We start from the raw sequence: 25,943 nt of genomic DNA, 5'->3' as shown, positions 1-25,943 counted from the left end.
CAACCAGGGAAAAAGGTAATGTGAAAATGAACAGCCACTGTTAGCTGGTATAAGGAACTTAGAGTGATCTGCCTAGGTGATCACTTTCAGTGTTGGTCACAGAACCCAAAAGGACAATTTGTCACTTGAGAGGTGGCTCACAGGAAACTCACCTGCGGCAAAAGTGGTGAGCACATTTCACCAGGATTCCCATGCAGTGCACGGCCACGATGCCTATCACCAGCAGGCTGAGGGGACCCAACTGGGGGCAGGTGTTGGGGGAGAGACAAGCAGGTAAAATTAGAATTGCTGCAAATGCTACTGACTTACTTGCCAGTGACAGAACTTCTGGCACGGCACTGGAGAGTAAAACATGATCATGGAGCTTAGCTCTGTGAGATGGATGCTATCTGAAACTTGGCCTGCGTTCGAGAGATTTAATCTCACAGAGGAGAATGACACAAGAAAAGTCTGTTCCCAAACTGCTGCAAATCCGCAGAATAGAAGTCTACTCTGACTCTCAGGGAAGAGGAAGGGAGGAAGTTATCTTCAGAGGCCTGGCAGACCAACAAAGACCACTGAGCAAAGGACAACCACATCTCTGAGCTATGCTCAATACTAAAAGAAACCAGAATGGCCCTGGACAGACAGCACCAGACAGAGTGAACCACAAAAAGAAGCTGACTCTCAGAGCTGGCCATTTCGGTAGAGGGCCTGGAAGGACTGTGTAGGAAACAGACAGACTTCTGTTACTAAGGCATTAATTAATATTATTAACAGAAACTGCTTGAGCCATTTTAAGTATGAAAGCTCCAAGAAGGCAGGGAAACCTTTGTCTATTTAATTCACTGATCTATTCCAAAAGCTTGGAATAGTGCCTGGCATACAGAAGACCCTCAATAAATATTTTTAGATGAATGAATGTCTGAATTTTGCTTTTTCTCAGCTGAATTTTTAAAATGTTTAAAATTTAAATTGTTAAAATTTTAAAATGTTTTAAGTAAAATATATTTTTAAAGAAATTCTCCTAAAATTTGTTGCAACACTTCCCTTCCCTCTTACCAGGATGCCTGCATTTTTCACTGCCAAAGGCAGCCCCAGGAGTCCTGTGCCAATGTTGCCTTTTAATAGGTGGATCAAGGTCTGGAACCATCTGAAGTGGGAAGAAGAAGGTAGACAAGGGAATATTAACAATGATAACAGCTAACATGTATTAAGCACTTAGCATTCTGCTAACTGCTTTCATGCACAACAATTCTATGAGATCCATACACACATCATTCTATGGATGAGGAAGCAACTTGCTCAGGGTCACACACCTGGTAAACAATGGAGCCAGGATTCAAATCCAGGCAGTCTGACCCCAGAGCCCACCCTCTTAACCACCCTGCTATTCCCTTCTCTCCCTTGTGGTATCTCCAAAAAACCTCTCACTCTTGGAGACTGGTCAGAGGAATGATAGGTTCTCCCTAGGTCCCTCAACCTTTCCTAGTGTATGTGGGCCGGATTCCAACCACAGAGCCGACCACTGTACTAAGACTCCGATCTGAATCTGCAACAGAAGATGAAAAACATAACTATGAAGGACAAAAGCTGAGGTGAGAGAAGAACAGGGGAAATAAAAAATAGAAGCTCAATCCCTGCAACAGAAAGTTTTATGTGAAACGAACAGACTAGAAGTCACACAGAACTGCTGCAGGCCAGAAGTCCCCAGGGCACTTGTACTTAAAAAAAAAAAAGTTGACTATCATAGCACCCTAGGATCAGAGAAGCCCTCTTCTGATAATCTAGGACAGATTTTTCCCTCACCTATTTGTACAGACCCTGCTTCCCCACGTTACCATTGTAAAACCTTGTACATTTTCTTGTTCAGTTTTTCTTTCAACAAATGCTGTCCACCATGTATAAGACACTGTGTTGACTGCAGTGGTGGAGATAAGTATGAATCAAATGTAGATCTCAGTTCTTAGAAATTAATAATGCTGTATGAAAACAAGGTGGACATATCAATAACCACACAAAGTAGAAAGACTCCTGTCGTAAGAAAAGCGTGGATACAGTGCCCAAGGAGAAGAGGGCAGGCAGGGCTTTCAAGAGGAGAGAACTGCGCTGGGTCCAGCAGGACAGGGAGGATTTGCAAATGTGACTTTAGGGAAGAAGACATGAAGGACAAAGGCAAGGGATTGGGAACAAAGGCTTAGAAATGTGGGGCACGAACAAGGAAATGTACTTTGGTTTTGTGGTTGCCTGGGTGGGGGTGGGAGGTGAACAAGGAAATCCTATTATTTCTGTAGGAAGGCAGAGGACTGGCCTCATCTTCAGCATTTTCTATCCTTAGTTACCCCCAGAATGATATGAAGCAGGTAAGATAGAGTGCCACTTTGCCCCAAATCACAAACTAACTCAGGAATTGGCTCCTGGCACTGTTTGGAAGTTCTTCTGCACAGATAACCTAAATCCTTCTGAACTAATGCTTACACAGATTTCTTCAAATCTGGAATTAAGTAGAAACTGAAAGCAAATAACACTTGTTATTCTTAAAGATCATAAACAATAACCCATTTACACCCTTTGGAAAGGAATTTTACTTTCAGTAATCTTTCTCTAACTCCAGGAAGAAAATCTATTGACCTTCCTACTGTCCCCAGTGTGTTTAGAAAAGAACAAGGAAACTATGTTGAATGTAAATGAGAAGAGGCTGTGTGCTCTCCTGGACTATCCTGAGCAAACAACTTGATGACTGGCAGGGTCCAGGGCGACTCCTTCATTATCAGCTGCCAGTGGCCAGAAATAAGCAGCAGAGGACGGGCCTATCAAATTTCTATCTTGTAAATGCTTAATACCTTTAGGGCAAAGGTAAATGCTGCACCAAACTCACCTGCCCACCAGAGACCTTCCCGCAAAGGCCTTTGAGCCAGGCTTCATGGCAGACCAGGTCCTGCTAGCCCCAGCTCTGCCACTAACTTCAGATGCCAATTCCCTGCCCTTCACTGGGTCTGTTGTCTCAACTGCCAAGTGAGGGGACTGGACCAGGGAGACGCTCTCCATGGTTCCCTCAGCTCTGAAACACCAGAATTCTGGGCAACTGACCAAGATTACTTTTCTCAAACAATGGTCCCAAGCTGGAATTACCCAAAGCCGTAAGGGCATCACAAAATCAACTCCACAGACTGCAAACTCCTAACTACAAGGCTGGACTAACTTTCTGAAAAAAAGAAAAAAAACTTTTAAATTAAAAATCAGCCTAGTAAATCTCTGTAATTTCTTTTATCCTTCAGATCAGTAGCTCTTGTGCTTTTTGGTTTCAGGACCTATTTAAACACTTAAAGCTTACTGAGGACCCCAAATAACTTTTGTTTATGTGGATTATATCTGCTGATACATATAGTGTATTAAAAATTGAAACAAAATTTTTAAAAACATTTATTAAAAATAAATCTAGCAAATGTTAATATAAACAAAAGATTTTTATGAAAAATATCTTCATTTTCTAAAAAGGGAAACATAGAATGGCACTGTAGAAGAATGACAGTTTCACATTTTTCCAAATCTCTTTAATGTCTTGCTTAATTGAAGACAGATTATCTGCTTCTGCATTCCATCTGTTGTTATAATTTAGGTTTAAGTATATGAAGAAAAATATGTCCTCACAAAGACAGGTAAGTCGGAAAACTAAGGAGTATTTTAATACCTTTTCAGACAACTGTGATAACTTTTCCTTGATACTACACCAAAACTCCACAAGCGTTAGTTTCTTAAAAGTTAGCTGCAATGTGGAATCAGAATCTTTCCCACTCTATCTCATTAAAATCCATTGGTCTTCTTGCACCTTGCATGGATCTTTTACCCATGCACAATTTTTCTAACATCATACAATGGTCATTTGAAAAATACTGGTTCCCTGAAAAATCCAAGCTCTTTTAACCCATTTCTGTGGGTGCAGACCTTTTGTAGGTGTGACCTTTTGATTAGGATATTTCTATTGAGATGTGACCCATTTCATTCAAGATGGGTCTTAATCCTCTTCCTGAAGTCCTTTACAAAAGGATAAAACATATACAGACGCTAAGAGACGAAATTAAAAATAGCTCACACCATGTGATTGTAGAAAACCTTGTGGCTCACACTCCCTTTATCCAAAAAAAGCCATATTCTTTAATGCAATCTTGTAGGGGCAGATAGATAGTTCCAATAGGTTGGAACTTATTGATTCAGTGTTTCCATGGAGATTGGACTCAATCGACTGTGGACGAGACCCTTTATTGGATTATTTCTATGGAGGTGTTGCCCCACCCATTCAGGGTGTGTCTTCATTGGATCACTGGAGTACTTTAAAAAGAGCCACACAGGTCCAGACGCAGAGCAGCTGTGAGTGACATTTTGGAGAGCAACTGAGAGAGGCATTTTGGAGACGGCCATTGAAAGCAGACTTATGCTAGCCCAGAGTTTGCTCCGGAGAAGCTAAGACAGAACGAAATGCCCCAAGAGCAACATTTTGAAGAACACACAGGAACTGAGAGAGGAGGTGGAACATAACCCAGGATCAGCAGAAGCCAGCCACATGCCTTCCCAGCTAACAGAGGTTTTCTAGACGCCATTGGCCATCCTTCAGTGAAGGTACCCTGTTATTGATGCCTTACCTTGGACACTTTATGGCCTTAAGACTATAACTTTGTAACCAAATAAATGCCCTTTATAAGAGCCAATCCTTTTCTGATATTTTGCAAACAGCAGCATTACCAAACTGGAACAGGGTGTATGGACAGATGAGTAGAAAAATGGAAAAAAAAGTAAATGAATAATAGAAGTGGATGGGGGGATGAGTTGTTTTGGGTGTTTTTTTTAAATTTTTATTTATTTATTTTTTTGGAGTAATGAAAATGTTCAAAAATTGACTATGGTGATGAATGCACAATTATATGATGATACTGTGAACTGACTGTATAATTTGATGATTGTATGGTATGTGACTATATCTCAGTAAAATTGCAAGGATAAAAAAAAACAGAAAAAGCCCACAGAAAAAGCCTCAGAGAAGCTGAGAGGATGCCACTGAAGCCAGAAGCTGGAAGCAACAAAACCCAGGAGAGAAGGATGAGCAGACTTCGCCATGTGCCTTGCTATCTGACAGAGGAGTCCAAGCTCAATGGTAACCAGTCTTCAGAGAAGGTATTGTCCTGTTGATGTTTTAATTGGGACATTCTGACAGCCCTAGACTGTAAATTTGTAAGCTAATAAACCTCCATTGTTAAAAACCAGTCCATTTCTGGTATACTGCATTTCATCAGCTTCAGCAAACCAAAACACCTGAGTTAGGCAGACCTTCCAAATATTGATGCATTTCATTCTACAATATCAAAAATCACATTCATTAATATCTCACCAGAAAAGTCTCATCAGAAAAGTCTTTAAGTAGAAGGAAGCAGTCAAGCTCATAGTGCTGGAGACAAGTTTTTTCCTAATATTCTCTTGAAAGCTCAAATTTTACTGTGGGTGACAAATACTGTCAATTATTTTCCCCAAAGTGACAGGCTCACTTCTTTCAGTTTCAAGAAAATGTATGCTAATACTCAGGCTTGAATTACCCATATTTTGTTTGTGAGTTGCTCTTTCAAGTAAAAATAGCATTCCATGAGAAAAAAAGAGCTACCAGTTCTGCTCACAACTCAAATAACCACTCAAGTACTTTTCCTTGAGACAGGGATTATATTTTTGGTATGCAGTAGAAGTGCTTCATGTATACTTAACCTTTTGTCATACAAAATATTAAAAAATCTGTACTGAAGGGTCAGGATTTATTAAAATTAATAACTGCTTCATTTGTCTCAAACAGATTTAATTTGGCCTTTTCCCTTCTTGACTAGCACTGCTGACTTCATGGTTTAGTATGGTTTTTTTTAACTTACCTAAGGTAGTTTCTGAGTCTGCATGTGCTTCTTAATCTCATTTCTGCTTGAATGTTTGTCCCACTGTGCTGCAGCTTCTCAGGAACATTTGTGCAGGTGCTCAAGACTCAAAGATCAAGAGTGAGGTCAAACTGCCCTCCCCAGTGTCACCCCCTTCACAGAAGGGTGCGGGTGCCTAGCAGCCAACATTCTCCATGCAGGAGGTAGCCCAAGTCAGGATCAGGGTGTGAAGACCCAGACGTGGGATCAGGCTGTGTGAGGGGATGACAGCATCGCCCCAGAGTCCTCAAACTGCAATGCGAAATTTAAATTTGAGCCTTGGATTTCACCAAAACTTCTACTTAAGACCACAGGGATTCCTTAAAGCCTCTCACCATGACTCAAATGGGCATGAGTCGAATGAGGAATGGTCTCCAACTCCACACACAGGAAGTTAAGTCACATTTATTGTCGTGCTTTGGGGCTCTGCTTAGGAATTTAAGCTCTGTTTTAAAGCCAAAGTAGAAAGCATTTGAATTCACCTACATATGCCATTGATAATAAAAGTTCAGAAATTCTTCACTAGCTGTCTCTGTGACACCAACAGTAAAAAGGAAGTAGAATATTTTCTGAAGCTGGCTGCAGACCTGTAACTTGTAACACACTCCATGAGCTGGGTGTCATGGTAAACACTGTAATTGCTTTACAGTATTCTCCTGGTCTCTTTCCAAAGGAATCTGCATTTGCTTGTCCTTTCAGTGCTATGCACTAAATCTGTGAGGGCTGTTCTCATAAATGTGTAGTGGTGTGTGTCTACTGACCCTACTAATATATTTGACAAATGGCTGTGACAGGGTGGGGTTGAGAAGCTGAGATCAGCTCCTGTATGGTCTGAAGCCAGACTGTAGCCTGCAGTTTTACTCCTTTATATATCAATCGCCTCTTACTTATTTGATAAGTTCGGTCCCATATTCTCTCTGACTTCTCCTGTACTGGCCACATTGGCTCAGAGTCTACGTGTCCTGGTCCTTGCTTGGCTCCAATAAAGCAAGGGGTCCACCCTACCCTTCAAGCTCCTTGAGTGTGTGTTGAGTGTGGTATATTCCCAATATTTCCCTACCGCAATCAATGGCAATGATGGCTGGATGGGTCCCAGCACTTGGATGGTAGAGACATTTTTTTTTTTTTCATTATGGAAATAATAAAGGACCCCCAATGTTTTTCATCAGTTAATGAGTTGTGACCCAAGCACACACTTGCAGATCAGATGCCAGTGTTTGCAAAATGAAGGCATTGAGAAAACATGGGCACAATCAGGTGGTTTTGCTAAAATTCCTACCAATTGGTCTAAGTAAGAAGGATATGGTCCTGTCCTAGAATGGGGACATTAGACTGATGAGATATCATTGCTAAGATTGCAGTGATAAAGAACTAAACCCTAAATCTGCTCCCACTGACAAAACCTTAATTTTTCTTGTGTGTTTTGAACTCATGTCTGCATCCAACTCCAGGGTGGGGGAGGGGGCTTGTTTCTATGTCAAGTATATTAGCTAATTTAAATACCCCATGTAAGGATGCATTGCCAGAAAATGTCAATAGCCTCCTATCTGCTCTGGGGAAAGGATGTTAGACACTAGAATGCAGAGGGGGCTCCCTAACTCCATCCCCAGAGGAAGGCTACAGCTGGGAGGATGGGTTATGGGGCAACCTGGTACTCCTAGCTGCCAAATTGAATATATGGGCTGCAATGCCCTTTTATTTTGTTAAAGTTGACTCAGCACGTGTGTCCTCAAAATGTTCAGGCCACAGTACAGGAGGTAAGTGTTCCCTGCTTTAAACCTGTCCTACCTATAAAAATTCAGATTCACACAGTCAAATTAACAGAGATTGTTGACTCTAGGATTTATATATGTGGCACGTGTCCCTGGTGCATATCTAAAGAGCTACATTTTTGAGCATCTGGCTTACTTCCCAGTGATTGCATAAAGTAAAAAGGGCCTATGTGAGAACATGAATATCAGTGCTTCCCTTAAATTTCTTCCATAAAAGCCAGGATATCACTTAGCCTTCCTGTGTTATTTATTATATGACACGAAAAAGCATTTGGAAACTTGTACAGACAACTATGCATCTATATTTTGGTTTGGGGTTAGTTATGAGGTGTTCTTAATATCACTTCTCTGACAGCTAAAGATAAACTGCTTCTTCTCTGAAACCTCAAACAGAAAAGTTACACTTAATGGGTAATAAGGTACAAAAAGAAAAACAAACAAACAAACAAAAAACAGGTAGTTATCTATCTGTCATGTCCTCTGGTCTGTCTCCAACCTCCCAGCCCATCCCCAGAAGTCTGCTGTTTCCATGTGGAGTTTCCTCTTCTGAGGTGAGGGCGGGAACAAGTATCTTCTGCAGTTCTCATCCCATCCCCCTCAATCTGGTTCTATCAATCAACTCTACTTGAGAAATCTTATTGGGAATGTTTCTAGATTTTTACCTAATTTCTTTACACTTTGAAGCCAACACCTTTTTCTAAAGAATTGCTTCTCAGATGATATATTAAAATATATATGCTTTTGCAAGTTTAAAAAAGTCAAACCAACCACTTTTGACTAGGTAGGTCTCTCTAAAAACTGTTTAAAGCAGACTTGGCGTTAGTGTTCGCTGAAGCATCACAAGGGCAGGTGACTACTCCTGGTTGTGTGCTCAGTGGAAGGAAAATGAACTTCATGCTATCAGTCCTTCTGTGCCCTCTGAACCAAGTCTGGTTTTTATCAGCCACCTCTTCTGTATCTCTGATCACTATTCAGTCTGTATTTCCTATGCCAATCTTGATTTTACTTGATGTTTAAAAATTATTTTCATTTGTACAACCACGTGTTTGTCAGTATGCCCTAAAACTCACTTGTCAGGGCTCCCATTTGAGGAAGCTGCTGTCCAGAAAATGATCATTTAAGGCTCGAGTTTTGCAATGATACCCCACTTTAATGAGGATGTACATTATGTTGTGATGAGAGAAAGAGAAACTTTCATGTTTAACATTTTAAAAAGATCACTACCTTTCCATTTGTTGCCCAGGACACAGCAGGGAGATGGTGACTGACATGCTTTGCATATGAATGTTCATATTTTTATTTGGTCAATTTTAATTCATGGCAAACTCAAAGGAAAATCAAAGGGGAAGGTGGTCAGTTTAAACTGAAAGAAACTTTCTAAACAATATATGTCTACATTGAAAAATTAAGCAAACCCAACATTTTCTGAATCTTAGTGTAACTGAGCTATGATTGTTATCATTAAATAAAGTCTTTTCCTGGAGTGGAAAAAAAAATTTAAAAAAAAAAAGAACATTTCTAAGTGAGAGTGGTTTTTTTGTTTCTTTTTTTGTTTGTTTTTGGCACATGTGGCAGTAAAGAATACAATGATGACTAGTATAATTTAGTGCCACTGCTGTGATTCATACTAAAGTGCCTCCAGTTTTTACCCACCATTGCTTTTGCACCATTAGTACAAATGTCAACAAAGTGAAAAGGGCAAATAATATTTTAGTATTATTATGAAAATATTTTCAACTTCACAGACTCCTGGAAATGGTTGGGACACCAAAAGCTCTGCAGACCACACCCTGAGAAGTGGTGCTACAGATAACCTAGAGAAAGTCAGACTCACTCAGCTGACTTCTCAGTCTGACAGCCTGGGGAGGAAGCACTGAAGTTCAATCAATGGCTGGGATAATGTAACTCAACAGGGCAACATGAAGAAAATTTGTCCAACAGAGTAAAATGAGGCTGTCACCAAAGCAATCAACAGTGTGGTAACATAAAATGTAAGGAAATAAGCTTACTAAAAACACTATCATGGAAGTGTTTGGGGCTCCTACTTTCAATCCCAGTGGGGGTTTTACCTGAGCCAGGTGTGTGCATGTACATGTGCAGCAGGCTAAAAGATACTTACATGTACTGTGTTCCTTGGCAAACTAGGTAACAGGGTGGGGCAGGGCACCAATGGACAAGGAACCCAGCTCAAAACTCAAACCCAACTCAAAATCTTCTCCCTAACACTTCTCACATATTAGATATTCAGAATTAACAAGATCCCCCAAATCAGCTTATGCCTTAATTATACTCGGTAGGTCTTCTACATAAATGCGTTTGTGGATCCTGTGCCCCAGGGGGAAGTACTCAACCAATCCTCCAACCTCAATGGAGTACTTTTCCCTGTGCTGCTCTGCGATGGGACTGTGATGCCGGCCACCACTTACAGATGGGCTTTCCTGGTCACCTACCTTGGGTCACCGTATCAGGGCAGGTAGGGCCCTCAGAACAAAGCATATCCTGGAAAATGTCCCACTACAAACCCAAGGATGATATCCTCTGATCTGATTGATTTCCAGCAACCAGGGGGAAGTAATATCAGATTAACTACTAACTATAATCCAATGTGAAAAAAAAATAATTCAGACTACCTAACAGGCATGCCATCAGCTTCCACAGGTAGGAAACCCATGAGCTACTACCCTGAGGTTGCTAGCTGGTTGGTTTTGAGCTTCAGAGGTCTCCTGAAAAAATGGAAATCCAGACCCCCATACGACAAGCACTGCATAGTCAAGTTGATGCCTGAAAACAAGAAGGAGCAAAAACTGGAAGAGAGAAGCTGGGAAGAAGTATTTCACAATAATTAAGTGTGACTTCTAAAGGGAAGCTATCACATGTCATTAGCTGCATCCGGAGTCGCTTCTGCCTGGGGAAGCCACTATCAGGGGAGAGGGAAGGAGAGTCCCCACTGCTGGCAGTTGTGCTCTAAGCATCTTTTGATTGTGCTCTAAGCATCTTTCCCATCTGTTAAAATTACTAGCAAATACATATTCTATAAAAGCATCCCACAAGGGAAATAAGCCATAAAGATAAAATCTTTGTGAGAAGAAGTCAGCTAGTGGTGCAGGTTGCTGGGTAACGTTGACAGACCATATCCTCTAATTCCATCCCAGTTCACATGAGAAAATACCAAGTCCAAGCCATGAGGAGCCCAGGGAGCTTCCCCACTAAGGAGCTCCAAAGCAAGTCCTCATGGCCCCCTTGGGCAGTCACAGGACACAGCGTAAGTCTAGGACATAAAGAAACCCTCAGTAGGTCATGCCCAGCCCACAAGAGAACACAAAAAGGTTAATAGCTAATTTTGAGGAATGAACAGAAGAGGTATAAAAGATGGGATGCTGGGATCCAGAGAAAATTTCTAAGGTCAGTTGAGGTGGAGTGGGGGTACCTGGGAAACTCAATGGGGTAGAAAAACCTCCTCTGAAGCTTTTAATTCAAAGGTGAGTAACAGACACAGTCACATAGCTCCACAGTGAAGAACTCAATTTAATTTTACTTTGGGGGAAACTGAGGCATAGAGAAGGTCAAACTCAGCCCAGGTGAGTCTTGGGATTCAGTTCCCAGGGATAAGACTTAAGCCCTCCTTATGGAACGCAAAGCAGAACTACTCTTCTCTATTAAGGCTTTGAATCATTTTAGTGCAGGAGAAGCTCATCCTCCCTCTTCTCACTCCTTCAGCTATTTGGTGATGAGGACATTAGTCCAGGGGAGACTTTGCAAAGGAGGCTTCCAACTGGGCTTGGAGATATTTGAGGTTCTAGCACAGATGACACATGGTTCTAAATTAAGAGAACATCCCCTCTCAAAGCTTTCCTTATGTCCAGGCTTAATCCGCACAGCCTATGAGACCAAGTCAGCTGAAAACAACAAAGAAAAAGAAACAGACTGAAAGTGGCAGGCAAGGAGCTCAGATCTCAGCAATGTGATTCACCCAATCTTGTTATTTCTTACTTTCATCTGTAATATGGGAAATTGATGAAGTGGGGGAGGAACAATAACTCTAAGGGAGACTGTATCACTTACACAGAACTTACGAGTTCCATTCAGCAGGGCAAAAGATAACAGCTACTTACGTTGTACTGTTGCTTTCCCCAAACCGCTGGTAGGAGCCTGGGGAGAAGTTGCTCAGACCTTCAGACGGGCTCTCCTCTGGACTCACATCAGTGGAGCTGTAGTCGTGGTAGTCCTCGTTCCGAAGCCTCTGCGTGGACATGGTAGCTGGAGGTACAGGGTCAGTGTTAGGACCTCCAGCAGCTGAGGCCTTTAGCTCCAAGTCTGGGGTGAGCTCTGGGGCAGAAGCAGCCATTGTCACGCCTGTTCACGGTGACAGGTGCACTCTGCATTAAGTACAGTGAGTGCCTGATACCGAGGGAAATGGGAAAGGTGCAAAGTACACATGGGCGGGCTGAGCTCATTCGGCTTCGGTCCCCAACCTTCCCAAACAGTGACATGCTCATAAATTTCTAAATTCGCCCCAGCACCCCTAGACAGAGCAGAGGTGAGGCATAGCTTGGGAGGGGTGGAGAAAGATGCTGACAGGTGTTTCCAGGAAACTTCACTGTTCCTTAAGTTGACTGAGATTAACGATTCCTTCTTTGGAGCTAATTTCTTGGACTTAAGGGCTAAATTGTATATAAGTCCGTCTTCTCCAACAGCAAGTTATTAGAGTATGGGAACTGAACATTCCTCATTGCAACCTCTTTTTCCTCTGCATTCATTAGAAAACCTGGTTGAATTAAAGAAATCCCCTCCAGATCATACAATACTTCTCAGCTAAATTCCCTACCAGGCCCCAGGGCCCCTCAGCTTTCTCCCTTCTGCCATGACCTCAGGCCTATCCTATACTATTTGGAGGCCACCAGTGTTTCTAGTCCCCAGATCCCCAGGGATCTTTTCTTCCAACCAACATGAGCACTGAGAAATGGCAGCTGAAAGTTCAGGGCTCAGGAGAACACCACGAGCATGAGAGGTTCTCACCATGGAACTTCGTCTCAACATCTCCCCTCTCCACTCCTTTACTTCCTTTTTATTTTTACTGATTCACTTATTTTTTAAAGACGGTTAAAGAAAAAAACCCTTCCTGTTGCATCTTGGGGAAAGGAGGGTGAGTGTGCTGTTCCCTGAGTGGACTTTCTCAGTAATGCTACTATCAAAAAAGAGAGCAATGACTTCTCTAAGAAACACATTTAGTATACATTTTGGGAGTCATGTAGGCCCCCAAAGCAGGCTGGACTCCTAGCGACCGCTGCTAGAAGAGTCCTCAAGGTCACTCCAAACCTCACTTTACAGATGGAAAATCAACACCCCAAAGGACGAAGTGACTGGCCCTGCTACAGCTAAACAGTAGCAAAGCAGAAATACAAGACATATCTCCTGACTCAGTGTCTGAATCTGGAAACATTTATTGAATACAGTGCCAGGTGCTGTGAGGGAACAGAACAATGAAAAAGAGTCAATTTCCTTCCTTCCAAGAATCTATAATCAAATCAGGGGAAAAAGGTACATTATCACTAATAATTAAAAGTAAAAATCCTTCTGAAACTTAGCAGACTGGCACAATTGCTTGCTTGTAAGGGGCTCTCCTCCAGCATGTGGATGGGTGTCCCCTCTGCGTCTAATGTGCTATCTCAGATACCTGTTAAGGAGACAGGAGATCCAACGCCCATCTACAACACCCCATCCCATCCCGACACCCAACACCAGCTGCCCGGTGTGCCCCACAAGTACAGACCCTGCTGGACTTTTCTGGAAACCGCCCCAGCTTGGGTGGTTCTGGGTGATTTCATTCTCCATCTCCTGCCAATTGTATGCAGGAAGTTTCACAAGGAAAGTGCTTGGCAGAAGGCTAGCAGAGGATCTGGAGATCCCACGGAGAATCCTGCCTAGCTTCACTGCTTCAGCAACCTGGCTAAAAATCTACGAGGGTTTCCTTTACTCACATGCTGGAGGAATTCATGGACAGCTTCTTGTTCTGGGACAATTAACTAATAATCTAAGGAAAAAAATCTAAGAAGTGTCTTAATATGATCAGTTACTATTCAGGCAAACCCAGTAAGTTAATTTATTTGCCCTGGGTTCTAAGCCTACCTCTGTCACCAGTTTGCTTTGTAACTTTGGCCAATTCTCTTTATTTTTCTAGGGTCTTAGTTTCTAAATGTGCAACAAAAGGGGGAGTGGTAGACTAAAATATCTCTCTCAGCTATGCTCCAGCTCTAATATTCCAGGAATCCATCAATGTAATTATTTATGCAAACAACAGCTAATTTCTAGTTTCCAATATACCAAAAGTGTCTGAGGAACCCAGCCTTCTAAGTAAATTTTGTAGATAATTGAGGGAGAAGGGACAGAGTACAGGGACTGACAAGTTCCCCAGATCCACCCTGTCTCCCCAACCAACAAACCACTCTTTTGCTTACTTGGTATAGACACTAAGTTTATTTCAAATACTGTACACAGGACTCTTTATGTGGTATATAAAGATCAAAGTTACAGCAGAGTAAAATGGCTCCCCCCATAAGTTGAAATATATGCGCTAAAGTAAAATACACAACTTCAGGATGTGGGAGATGTGACTTAGCAACTGCATTCCTCCTGGGGGGAAAAAAACTCTATGCATGGGATTTGGCTGATGATAAAGTGCAAAAGGAATCAATGATATAAGCTAATGCAGTCCAAGGATGCATTAGGACAGTGAGGGCACCATTCAGTTTTGCCATGCATTGTGTTCCGTTCCAGGCAGCACCCTATAAAGAATAATGACAGACTCTGGTACATTCAGGAGACAAGATCAGGAGGGCAATGAAAACAACTAAATGAGGAATGATTAGATGTGCTAAGAAGGTTCAACCTGGAAAACTGGCAACTTGGAGGTAAAAAAGCTATCTTCAAAAACTGTCAGATGGAGCACGCTTGTGCTGTGGGGTTTCAAAGATTAAGCATAGCAAGATCAGTAGGAAAGTAAAGGAAAGCCTATGTTTGGCTAAACATAAGGAAGAACCTTCTAAGGAAGAGAGCTGTCCAAGTGGAACTGGTTGCTTTGGGAGACAGTGTTCCCCATCCCTGGAAAAAGTCCAAGCAGAAGTCAGACAGCCTTTACTAAGAGCTGTTACCTGGGGATTTAAACACTGGAAAGACCTGGCACAGTCATTCCCTAGAGATCCTTCCGTGGCTCTCTGGCAACTAAGGTCGCTCCTCCTCTTGCTCTGCCTGTCCCCACTGTTAGCCTCCATGGCTACCTTGCCTCTGGGCTCCCTTTGATGAAACCTGGTTCCCAAGTTTATTGCTATAATTGCCAGTTCCCTACCCTTGTGTAAGATTTTAGCAGTACCAGTTAACTGCCAAAATGATGGGGTAATGTGTGAGAAAAAGGAGTCAAATGAGAGTTTTGAAAACAAGCTGCTTGTGCTTCAGGTGCTCGGGGAAAGTAAACAGAGTTTATACTTTATGTATGGCCTACCACGCAAAGTTAAAATCTTCAAAAGATACTTAGACCCAAAAAAGTAATTCTAAGTGAGATAAGTTTACATTTGGTACCAAAATAAAAAACTTCTTCAAGTGTACCTTCAATCAAAATTGCACTGAAATATCAACTATTATATAATTCTGATATTTCTTCTTTTTCCTTAAACTTTTTCAAAGTTCTCAGTACTTTAAGTTTTACTCTTTCCACTTATATCTACTACTCCTTTAATCTACACAGTGCACATACTAATGATGTTTAAATACATCATTATCTTAATACATCATAATTTGCTTCACCACTCCCAATTGATGTATTTGGGAGTTTTGTTTTGTATTTTTAAATGACTGTTTTATATCACAGCTAAAAAGAATTCATGCAAATGTTTTTTAAGGTTTCAGTAATTTCCGTGGAATACAGCTAGGTCAATAGACGGCTCACTTTTATTGTTCTTGTCATATAAGTAGATCGAGCTAATCTACAGTGTCACTACCAATTTATGGGTGTGATGGTTTCTTCAAATCCCTGCCATTACAGGATATTTTTTCATTTTTGTTTTTGCTCTTTTAGATAGATGGGTAACTCCTGTTATTTTACATTTCTTTAATTTCGTGCAATGAGCACTGATAAAAACTTTAAGCGTATCTTTCCCTTGCCTGTCAGACCGATACTAACTCAATTTTGAAAACACTAAAATGTTTTCAAATTAGCTATCTAAGACTCTACTGCTTGGTTTCTGTTTCAAGTTCAGTACAATGAACAAGGTCCATTCAAAGAAGGAGAGGAAAATCCATTTATAGATGCTATTGGCTTTTTTCAGGGCAAATGGGAAAGTGAGGGGAGTGGAAAGGAGTGGAAGACGGGAGAGGCAGTGGCTAAACTGTTATTTAGCCTCATTGCCAGGAACTAAACAACACTTTTAAGGGTGACTTTACGACATACAGGAAATTATCATATGGAAGCAGGAAGTCAAAGCAGGACAAATCAATAGAAGTCTTTGAAAAAGAAAATTCTTCTTTACACTGAGCTGAAATCTCTTAACAGTCAGAGGTATCCAAAATGCTGCCTCCCGAGTATCCCTCATGAAAGGTTTTCAAAGACTAGGAGGGCATTGTTAGGGATGCTGTCGAATGGTTGGACTGGATCAGTGGGTCCAAAAAGCATCGGCTGGCTGCTTATGATTTTCCCTGGAAGCTTGTTAAAACAAATTTAACATCTGAAAATCAATTAATGTAATATATCATACCAACAGAATAAAAGACAAAAATCACATGAACATCTCAATAGATGCAGAAAAGATATCTGACAATACTCAATACCCTTAATGATTAAAAAAAAACCAAACACTCCATAAATTAAGACTAGAAAGGAACTTCCTCAATCTGATAAAGGGCATACCTGAAAAAGGGCATAAAAAACCCACAGCTAAAATCATACCTAATGGTAGAAGACTGAATTTTTTCCCCCTATGATTAGGAACAAGACAAGAATGTCCACTTCTGTCGCTTCTATTTAATATTGTATTGGAGTTGCAGGTCAGGGCAATTAGACAAGAAAAGGCATCCAGATTGGTAAGGAAGAAGTAAAACTATCTCTATCATGCAGATGACATCATCTTGTATACAAAAGCCCTAAGAAATCCAATAAAAAAAACACAAGGACTAATAAACAAGTTCAGAAAGGTTGCATGATACAAGACTGATAGCAAAAAAAAAAAAAAAATCATATTTCTATACACTTACAATGAACAACCTGAAAATGAAATTAAGAAAACAATTCCATTCACGATAGCATCAAAATGAATAAAAGACGTAGGAATAAATTTTACAAAATAAGTGTAAAATTAATACTCTGAAAACTAGAAAACATTATCAAAAGAAATTAAAGAAAACCTAAATAAAAAGACAGACATCCCATGTTCATGGAGTGGAAGACGTGATATTAAGATGGCAATACTTCCCAAATTGATACACAGATTCAATGCAATCTCTATCAAAATTCCAGCTATCTTATTGCAGAAATTGGCAAACTGATTCTCTCATATGGAAATTCAAGGGGCCCAAAATAGACAAACAATCTTGAAAAATAAGAACAGTTAGAGGACTTCCCAATTTCAAAACTCAAAACAGAACAATGTGGTACTGGCATTAGATACACATATAGATAAATGGGGTAGAATTGGGAGTCCAAAATTAAACTCTCATATTTACTGACAACTGATTTTTGAAAAAGATGCCAAGACAATTCAATGGGGAAAAAACAGTCCTTTTTAACAACAAATGCTGGGACAAATGGATATCCACTTGCAAGAGAATGAAGTTGAACACCTACTCATATCATATTATAAAAAAAAACACACATAAAGGTAGGAGCTAAACCTATAAAACTCTTAGAAGAAAATATAGGGGTACGTCTTCATCACCTTAGATTAAATAATAGTTTCTTAGATAAGACACCAAAAGCACAAGCAACAAAAGAAAATAATAAATTTGACATAATGAAAATTAAAAATGTTTGGGCTTTCAAAAGACACCATCAAGAAAGTAAAAAAGGCAATCTACAAAATGGAAGGAACTATCTGCAAATCATGTATCCAATAAGGATCTACTATCCAGAATAAATAAAGAACTTACAACCCAATAATAAAAAGACAAATAACCCAATTTTAAAAATGGGAAGAAGGCCTGAATAGACATTTCTCCAAAGAAGATATAAAAATGTCCAATAAGCCCATGAGAAGATGCCATCAGGAAATGTAAATCACACCACAATGAAATACCACTTCATACACACCAAGATAGCTATAATCAAAAAGATAGACAATAACAAGTACAGGTGAGAATTTTGTAGACAAATTAAAACCTTCACATACTGCTGGTAGAAATGTAAACTGGTGCATCTACTTTGGGAAACAGTCTGGCAGTTCCTCAAAAGGCTAAACACAGAGTTACCATTCTATCCAGCAATTCTATTGGGTATATACCCAATCTACTTCTAGGTACATACTCAAGAGAAATGAAAACTTACATCCACACATAAACTTAAACACAAATGTTTAATAGCTACATTATTCATAATAGCTAAAAAGTAGAAAACAAACTTAGTGTCCATAAATTGATGAATGGATAAATAAAATGTGGTATATCCATACAATGGAATATTATTCAGCAATAAAAAGAAATGAAGTACTAATACATGCTACAGTATGCATGAACCTTGAAAACACTGTGTTCAGTGAAAGAAGCCAGTCACAAAGGACCACATATTGTATGACTCCATTTATATGAAATATCCAGAATATGCAAATCTATAGAGACAGAAGGTAGACTAGTGGTTGCCTAGGGCTGGAAGGGGCAGGGGGACTGAGGTAAGGAGTGTGGGCTAAAGGGTATGTCATGTTTTGAGAACGTTGTAAAATTGATTTTGCTGATGGTTGCACAAAAATTCTACTAGAAGTCACTGAATTGTACACTTTATATGGGTGAATTGCATGGTATGTGAATTTGGTATCTCATTAAAGCTGTATATAGAAAACAAACATATAGATTCCTCAGCCCAATTCCTAAAGACTGATCAAATGTGGGAATTTTACTTTCATCCAGCTTCCTAGGTGATCTTCATTACAGCTAGATTTATATAAGGCCAGACAAAAAAAAAATATGGTCTCATTATAGTGGGTGTACCCCAGGCATCATCTCCTATCAGAGTTCATGCACTGGTGATATGTGCAAACTAAAAATGCCACCCATTTTTCTGTAACAATTACACTGGTTTGCACTTTGGAACCAAGAGAAACAGCAAATTTGCTAGACCCATTTTCTCTTCTCTGTTGTTAGAATCCAAAGACACTGACAAAGACACAGACTTCACTGCAATGTGTGGTCTAAAGGGAGGGAGATGAAAATTTCTGGCTTCTACGTGATTCGTTTTTCAAAACAGTATTGGATGGGGCTCCCCCTAACTTACCACCAAGGTACACTCCATAAATTGAGACCCCCTGCCTGAAAGAGCCTGCTGTGAGGGCAGCCTCAGGGCAATGGCTTACCTCAGCAGGCTCTGCACAGAGGAGGGGCTGAATTCGTACCCACAATCAAAGAAGATCCAGCTCCAACATCCCATCCAGAGGTGAGAAAACCAAAGCCCACACAGGGAGGCTGATTCATTCAGGTCCCAGGTGGTTAAAGATTTGGGATTAGGTTCCAGCATGATCACTTCCCAGCCAGCGTTCTTTCTACCACACCATAAATTATCTTTGCTCCATAAAATCTTCCTAGGAATAAAACTGGTCCCACAAGCTAGGGCAGGATTAGATCTGCAGGGAAGCCTCCATGTTACAAAAAGCACCAGAATTTGGAGCCTAGTTGTGTGCTCCAATCAAGTTACTTAATCGCTTTTTGACTCTGTTTCCTCACTGAAAAAAATGGCGTTAATAAAACCTATGTCACAACATTGTTACGAAGATAAGAGGAAAAGATACATGTTATATGTTTCCTGGCATATAACGGACTCACATTAATGGTAGTAATAATTACTACCATTATGATAGTAATAACTAGAGAGACACTCAAGCACAAGAAGTCTGAACGTTCACTATTCAAATAAAGCTTTCTCCATTTAATACTATGGAGAGCTAAGTCAGGTCTCTAACTTGGAAATGGTGATCTAAGTGCCATGAGCATCCCACTAACCCACAAAGACAGAGACCCTGATTTCAAGGCAAAGGGAAGCCCAGAGGAGCCTTTCCTGCTAGAGAATTACTCAGACTGGTCCTGGGTGTCCAGGCTTCCAAAAGAAATGTTTGGAGGATAAAAGAAGAGAAGGCACCAAATGCAGCATCATGTGGTTCCTTTTTTGGCATATTTAGAATGCCCACCCATTTGGACCTCACACCCATTAAACAGGGGCTGACCACTACAAGTGGTCAGATCTGTATATAAGGCCTGGCTGAAGGAGGGAGGCACAGGATTCCTTCAATGTCTGGGTTGAGATAAACAGACTCAATTGTAGTTGAGTCTGTTTTGAGTCCTTTTTGAGTATAGTTGAGTCCCTTTTGCCCAGATAGGTGTTACTGGTGTTAGTCAGTCACATACTTCTGGAAGGAGTTATCAGGACCAGGCCAGCAAAAGAAGGAAAAGAAGACCCATTCACTCAGCCTAGTCCTAGGATCTTGTTTCAGGTTAAGGTGGAAAAAAGAAATGTATCAGTAACAGCAATGACTCCTCAGCATCTGACCCTCGCAGAGGTTTCAGGCATTTTAAGAGCTGAGACACTGGGGCAGGTGTGGGGAGTGGGTGGGTGGCGGGTGGATAAAAAGAAAGAAAAAGTAATACTTAACATGAGAGGTTACCTGAGACAAGGAAAAGAAGAAAGCATTCACAGAAGTGTTCCTACTTCAGGCCCTCACATTCACATGCTAACAAGTTCAGTTCCTAGAATTTCACAGAATTGAGTTGAAAGAAAAAAAAACTTTTATCTAGTCCAACCCTCTACCTACCATAATAATTTCAACACAACATCCCCCAAAGTAATTTCCCAGTGACAATTACCTCCAGTGACAGAGAACGTCTTGCCCTGGGTTTTTTTTTTTTTTTTTTTTTTTTTTTTTTGAGAAGGAAAGGGTTTATTTATGCCAGCGGGAGACAGGGGAAGCTTTCCCAAATCTGCCTCCCCGAAGGGTTTCTTCAATTTGTTTTTGTTTTTGTTTTTTTTTTTTTTTTTTTTTTTTTTTAATCATCATTTTATTGAGATATATTCACATACCACGCAGTCATACAAAACAAATTGTACTTTCGATTGTTTACAGTACCATTACATAGTTGTACATTCATCACCTAAATCAATCCCTGACACCTTCATTAGCACACACACAAAAATAACAAGAATAATAATTAGAGTGAAAAAGAGCAATTGAAGTAAAAAAGAACACTGGGTACCTTTGTCTGTTTGTTTCCTTCCCCTACTTTTCTACACATCCATCCATAAACTAGACAAAGTGGTGTTTGGTCCTTATGGCTTTCCCAATCCCATTGTCACCCCTCATAAGCTACATTTTTATACAACTGTCTTCGAGATTCATGGGTTCTGGGTTGTAGTTTGATAGTTTCAGGTATCCACCACCAGCTACCCCAATTCTTTAGAACCTAAAAAGGGTTGTCTAAAGTGTGCATAAGAGTGCCCACCAGAGTGACCTCTCGGCTCCTTTCGGAATCTCTCTGCCACTGAAGCTTATTTCATTTCCTTTCACATCCCCCTTTTGGTCAAGAAGATGTTCTCCGTCCCACGGTGCCAGGTCTACATTCCTCCCTGGGAGTCACATTCCACGTTGCCAGGGAGATTCACTTCCCTGGGTGTCTGATCCCACGTAGGGGGGAGTTGCCCTGGGTTTTAATGTGGAAAGAACGAACTCTTAGGAAGTTCTTATGATCACCCAGAAATCACCTCCCTTATCGCACTTCCATCCATTGATGCTAGCTGTAGCCTCTGGAACACTACAAAATAAATGGAAGCCCTCCTTCCTTACAACAGCCTTTAAAATAGACAAAGACAGCTCTCAGCACTCAGAGCTGCCACAAGGATGAGGTCCAATGAATATGGTTTAAAGGGAAGATAAGGACTTTTAAAGGAAGATAAAGGGAAGAGCAGGCAATTATAAGCAACAGAGAATCAGAATACAAAGGGAGAAGAGACTAAAAACTGTGATCAGAGCTGCCTCTGTTGCATGCAGCTTCCACCCCCAGGCAGCTCAAACTCAGAGCCAAAGGCCCAGCCTTATGGTGGCCCCTTACTTCCAGACCTCAAGAACATCTTTAAAGAAAACATGTTCTAAATGTACAAGTTAATTACTGTGAACTAGGCTCTGGACAAAAGTCAAAAGAGAGCTCTGATCATATTTAAAGTAATGAAAGATGGTCAAAATCATTTTCAGCTGTCAGCATTTAGCTTGGACAAAATACAGAGATAAGAAGAGAGAGGAGGATTTCAGGCAATGTATGAATAAGTTAAGTAAAGGAAACCGCTTCGTGGACAACTGGAATGTCTTGTTGTAATACATAATGTACACAAGGAAAAAAAACTTCTCTGATTAGAAAACAAACAGACCTAGATGCAGAGAATGTCAGAGCAGTATCTTTAGATTCAACTCCATTTTTTACAGACTGAGAAACAAACACCCAAGGTTGCAAGGGAAGTGTCAAAGCTGGAACAAAATCTCCTGATCCCCCAATCTCGGTTCTTTCCGTTACACCATATTGCTATCATATTTCATCAAACCTCAAATAACTGCAAAGCATCCATCCAAATCTGACAAGCTGCAGAAAAAAAAAAAAAAGCAAGGGTCTTCACATTCTTCAAGTCAATGTAATGCCACAGCTATTCCCAAATGAATGCTCTCCTCAACCTCAGCTGTGATCCACCTATCCTCCTAGGAGCATACTCCAATTCATATTTCATATCTTGGTGTGGCTTACAAGAAATTGCACGACGGTTAGAAACCATACCTACAGAATGATGAATTTGCAGAAAAATCCAGAGCTAATCCGATCCGCGGGTGGAGAATGCAGAACTAAAGAGGGAAAGGAATAAAAGAGAAGGGCACAGGAATAGGGTGCCTTTTCACATCTGTCAAATTTTCCCCAGGAGGCAGTGTGGTGAAAGCTAACAGCTGCTGGAGTTTAGGGAGACTAGGATTCCAGCCGCAGTTCTGCGATTAACTCACCGAGTGACCTCAGGCAAGCCCCTCTCTCCTTCCTGGGCCTCGGTTTCCCCAACTATCTTGTGGGGGTATGCATCAGATGATTTCCCAGGTCCCTTGCAGTTCTGACATTCTATGACCCAAAGACCCATTATTAGCCAGTCGCAAGCAGGGCTCCCGCAGCTGGCCGGAGACTTGCCCGACACAGCCGGCATCTGGGAAACGTAGAAGCCCTCGTTGGTCGTTTGGGGGGCCTTTCTCATCTAGGGACCTCAGTTTCCCCAGCCGTCAAATAGGACGGGGAGATCCTAACCCCACGAGGTCAAAGGAGATAGGTGAGGTGTGAGGGATTCTCGGGTTCGCCCCATCCCGTGAGCGGTGCCCGCACCTGCGGCCCGCGGAGACGAGGACGCCGCAGCTCAGGCGGGTCCCCTCCCAGACCTGGAGCATCCGCTGTGACCCTGCAGGAGGTTAAATGGGTCCTGTCAAAAGCCGTGACCCGCCACCAGCCCGAGCCCGTCAGCACGTGTACTCACCGCTCCTGCCCTGGCTCCGCTTCAGCCGGGCCACCCCTCCCTGCCTTAATGCTGACTGCTCGCCATCCTCTTTGGCTTCCAGGGCAGCCGCTTCCGGGCTCCGTCACGTGATCCAGGCACCTAAGCCGGAGGACGAGGTCACGTGCCCGGCCACTCCTTCCCTCTCGCTGGGCTAGGGAACTCGGCTTCGCAGCGCCACCTGCCGACTTAGAGTTGCTACTTCAGGAAGGAACGTGTTCTGGGCACTGGGAGTGGGAACTGAGGGGGCGTGGGTAGTGTGATTCCAGCGTCCAAACACACTATCCGCTGAGTCGTGAGCGTGTGGAAGCTTTAATTTTTACATTTGTTGAACTTCCTTTAACAAAGCTGAATGAGCACATATTGCCTTTGTAATCAAGAAATGTACATCTTTTTTTAAGTCGTCTGGTCATAATTTTAGAAGAATACACAAACTCTTCTCTGTGGTTGCTATTGGAAACGGGACTGTGAGGTAGGGTAACGTTATCTTTTTAACATATTTAAAATTTTATGTAACATTTAAAAATGAATGACAACATTTCAGTATGTTCAAAGGTGTATGTATTATAAAGGTTTCTCCTTTTTCCTCCTCCTTTCTACATTTTTTCTTTACAAATTTTATCTCTACTCAGCAAAAAAAGAGAACTGTTGATATATGCTACCACATGGATAAATCTCAATAGTTATGCATTGATACATAGTAAAATAATTACGCATGAAAGAATTCAGAAAAAAATATTCCGTCGATATCACACGCTAGAAAATACAAAATAACAGGTCAGTGGTTGCCTGAAACCAGGCAGCCAGTTGCGGGGTGGGGGGGGGGAAGAAAGCAGAAGGGGAAAGAAGGATATAAAGGGGCATGATGTAACCTTTGGGGTATATATTCACTATCTTGATTGTGATGATGCTTTAACAGGTAGTTTTAGTTTCCTGGCTGCCAAAACAAATACCATTCAAAGGGATGGCTTAAACAACGGGACTTTTTTGGCTCACAGTTTGGGGGCTAGGAGAAGTCCAAAATCAAGGTGTCACCAAGGTGGTGCTTTTCTCCCAGAAAACTGTAGCATTCTGGGGCTGGCTGCTGGCAGTCCTTAATCCTTGGCTTTTCTGTCACATGGCAAAGCACATGGCGGCCTCTCCTGGCTTCTCTTTTCTCTTCCAGTTTCTGTTAACTTACAGCTTCTGGCTGCTCCCTGTAGCTTTCTCTATCAGGCCTTAATTGATAAAATTAAGACCCATCCTATGTCATCCTTACTGAAGTAATGTCATCAGTCGGTTCCCACAGGAATAGAGTTAAGTTTAAGAACATGTTTTCCTGGAGTACATAACTCCAAGCCACAATACAGGTGAATAGATTTGTTGAAACTTAGCAAATTGTATACTTTAAATATGTGAAGTTTATTGCGTGTAAATTATACCTCAGTAAAACTGTTAAAATATTCAGTAAAAATTATATATTAATACATTCTTATTAGAAAAGTTCAGAGAATATAGAAGTATATAAACAGTGAAAAATCCTCTTCCCCCAAAGTCACTCATTTCTCCAAATGTTTACAGTTACCAGCATATATTATTCTCCAAACTTTATACTATCTACTTATAGAAATAGGTAGGTAGATAGATTATAGATGGAGAAAGGTATAGATTTGTGGTGCTAAAATTTACAATCATGAATCCCAGTACTTATTGTTTTGCTTAAGACTTATACTGTTTAAATTTTTTAATCAGAAGCATGTATTACTTTATATAAATATGTTTAAAACCTAGTGTTCTAGTTTACTAATGCTGCCAGAATGCAAAACACCAGAAATGGATTGGCGTTTATAAAAGGGGGTTCATTTGGTTACACAGTTACAGTCTTAAGGCCATAAAATGTCCAAGCTAACATATCAACAATTGGGAACCTTCACTGGAGGATGGCCAATGGCATCCGGAAAACCTCTGTTAGCTAGGAAGGCACGTGGCTGGTGTCTGCTCCAAGTTCTGGTTTCAAAATGGTTTTCTCCCAGGATGTTCCTCTCTAAGCTTCAGCTCCTCAAAAATGTCACTCTTAGTTGCTCTTGGGGCGTTTTTCCTCTCTTAGCTTCTCCAGAGCAAAAGTCTGCTTTCAAAGGCCATCTCCAAAATGTCTCTGTAGGCTGAAGCTGCTCTCTCAGTTCGGGTGCATCCTTTAAAGTGTCCCTCTTGGCTGTAGCTCCTCTTCAAAATGTCACTCTCAGCTGCACTGAGTTCCTTCTGTTTGTCAGCTCATTTATATGGCTCCAGTGATTTAATTTATACCCACCCTGAATGGGTAGGGTAACACTTCCATGGAAATTATCCAATCAGAGTCATCACCCACAGCTGGGTGGGGCACATCTCCATGGAAACACTCAAAAAATTACAGTCTAATCAACACTGATAACATCTGCCCACACAAGATTACATCAAAGATAATGGCGTTTTGGGGGACATAATACGTAGAACTGGCACACCTAGTTAATTAAAAAAATCTTCTCCACA

At 41.1% G+C, this 25,943-nt stretch overlaps 1 protein-coding gene across 4 annotated transcripts in view; it reads right to left on the bottom strand.

Annotated features, from left to right (window-relative positions):
* The window catches only part of SLC36A1 (solute carrier family 36 member 1), a 58,570-nt gene extending 35,060 nt beyond the window's left edge, over positions 1-23,510 (bottom strand). For 3 of the 4 annotated variants that reach the window (XR_005211399.1, XM_037801633.1, XM_037801635.1), the window contains exons 1-4: positions 23,421-23,510; positions 11,809-11,953; positions 1,042-1,132; positions 153-241 (exon numbers count right to left, since the gene is read on the bottom strand). Coding sequence is in view for 3 of the 4 variants with exons in the window: in XM_037801633.1 (XP_037657561.1) it covers positions 153-241; positions 1,042-1,132; positions 11,809-11,948 (320 nt within the window). In the remaining variant the exon portion in view is untranslated. Of the gene's footprint in view, positions 1-152; positions 242-1,041; positions 1,133-11,808; positions 11,954-21,373; positions 21,398-23,420 lie in introns of those variants that run through there. The other variant, XM_037801634.1, reaches the window with a different exon arrangement.
* Between the last annotated feature and the right edge of the window lie 2,433 nt (positions 23,511-25,943).

This window comes from Choloepus didactylus, chromosome 13, assembly GCF_015220235.1.
Source record: "Choloepus didactylus isolate mChoDid1 chromosome 13, mChoDid1.pri, whole genome shotgun sequence".
NCBI classification, from domain to species: Eukaryota; Metazoa; Chordata; class Mammalia; order Pilosa; family Megalonychidae; genus Choloepus; species Choloepus didactylus.
This window is presented reverse-complemented; position numbering and strand designations above follow the sequence as displayed.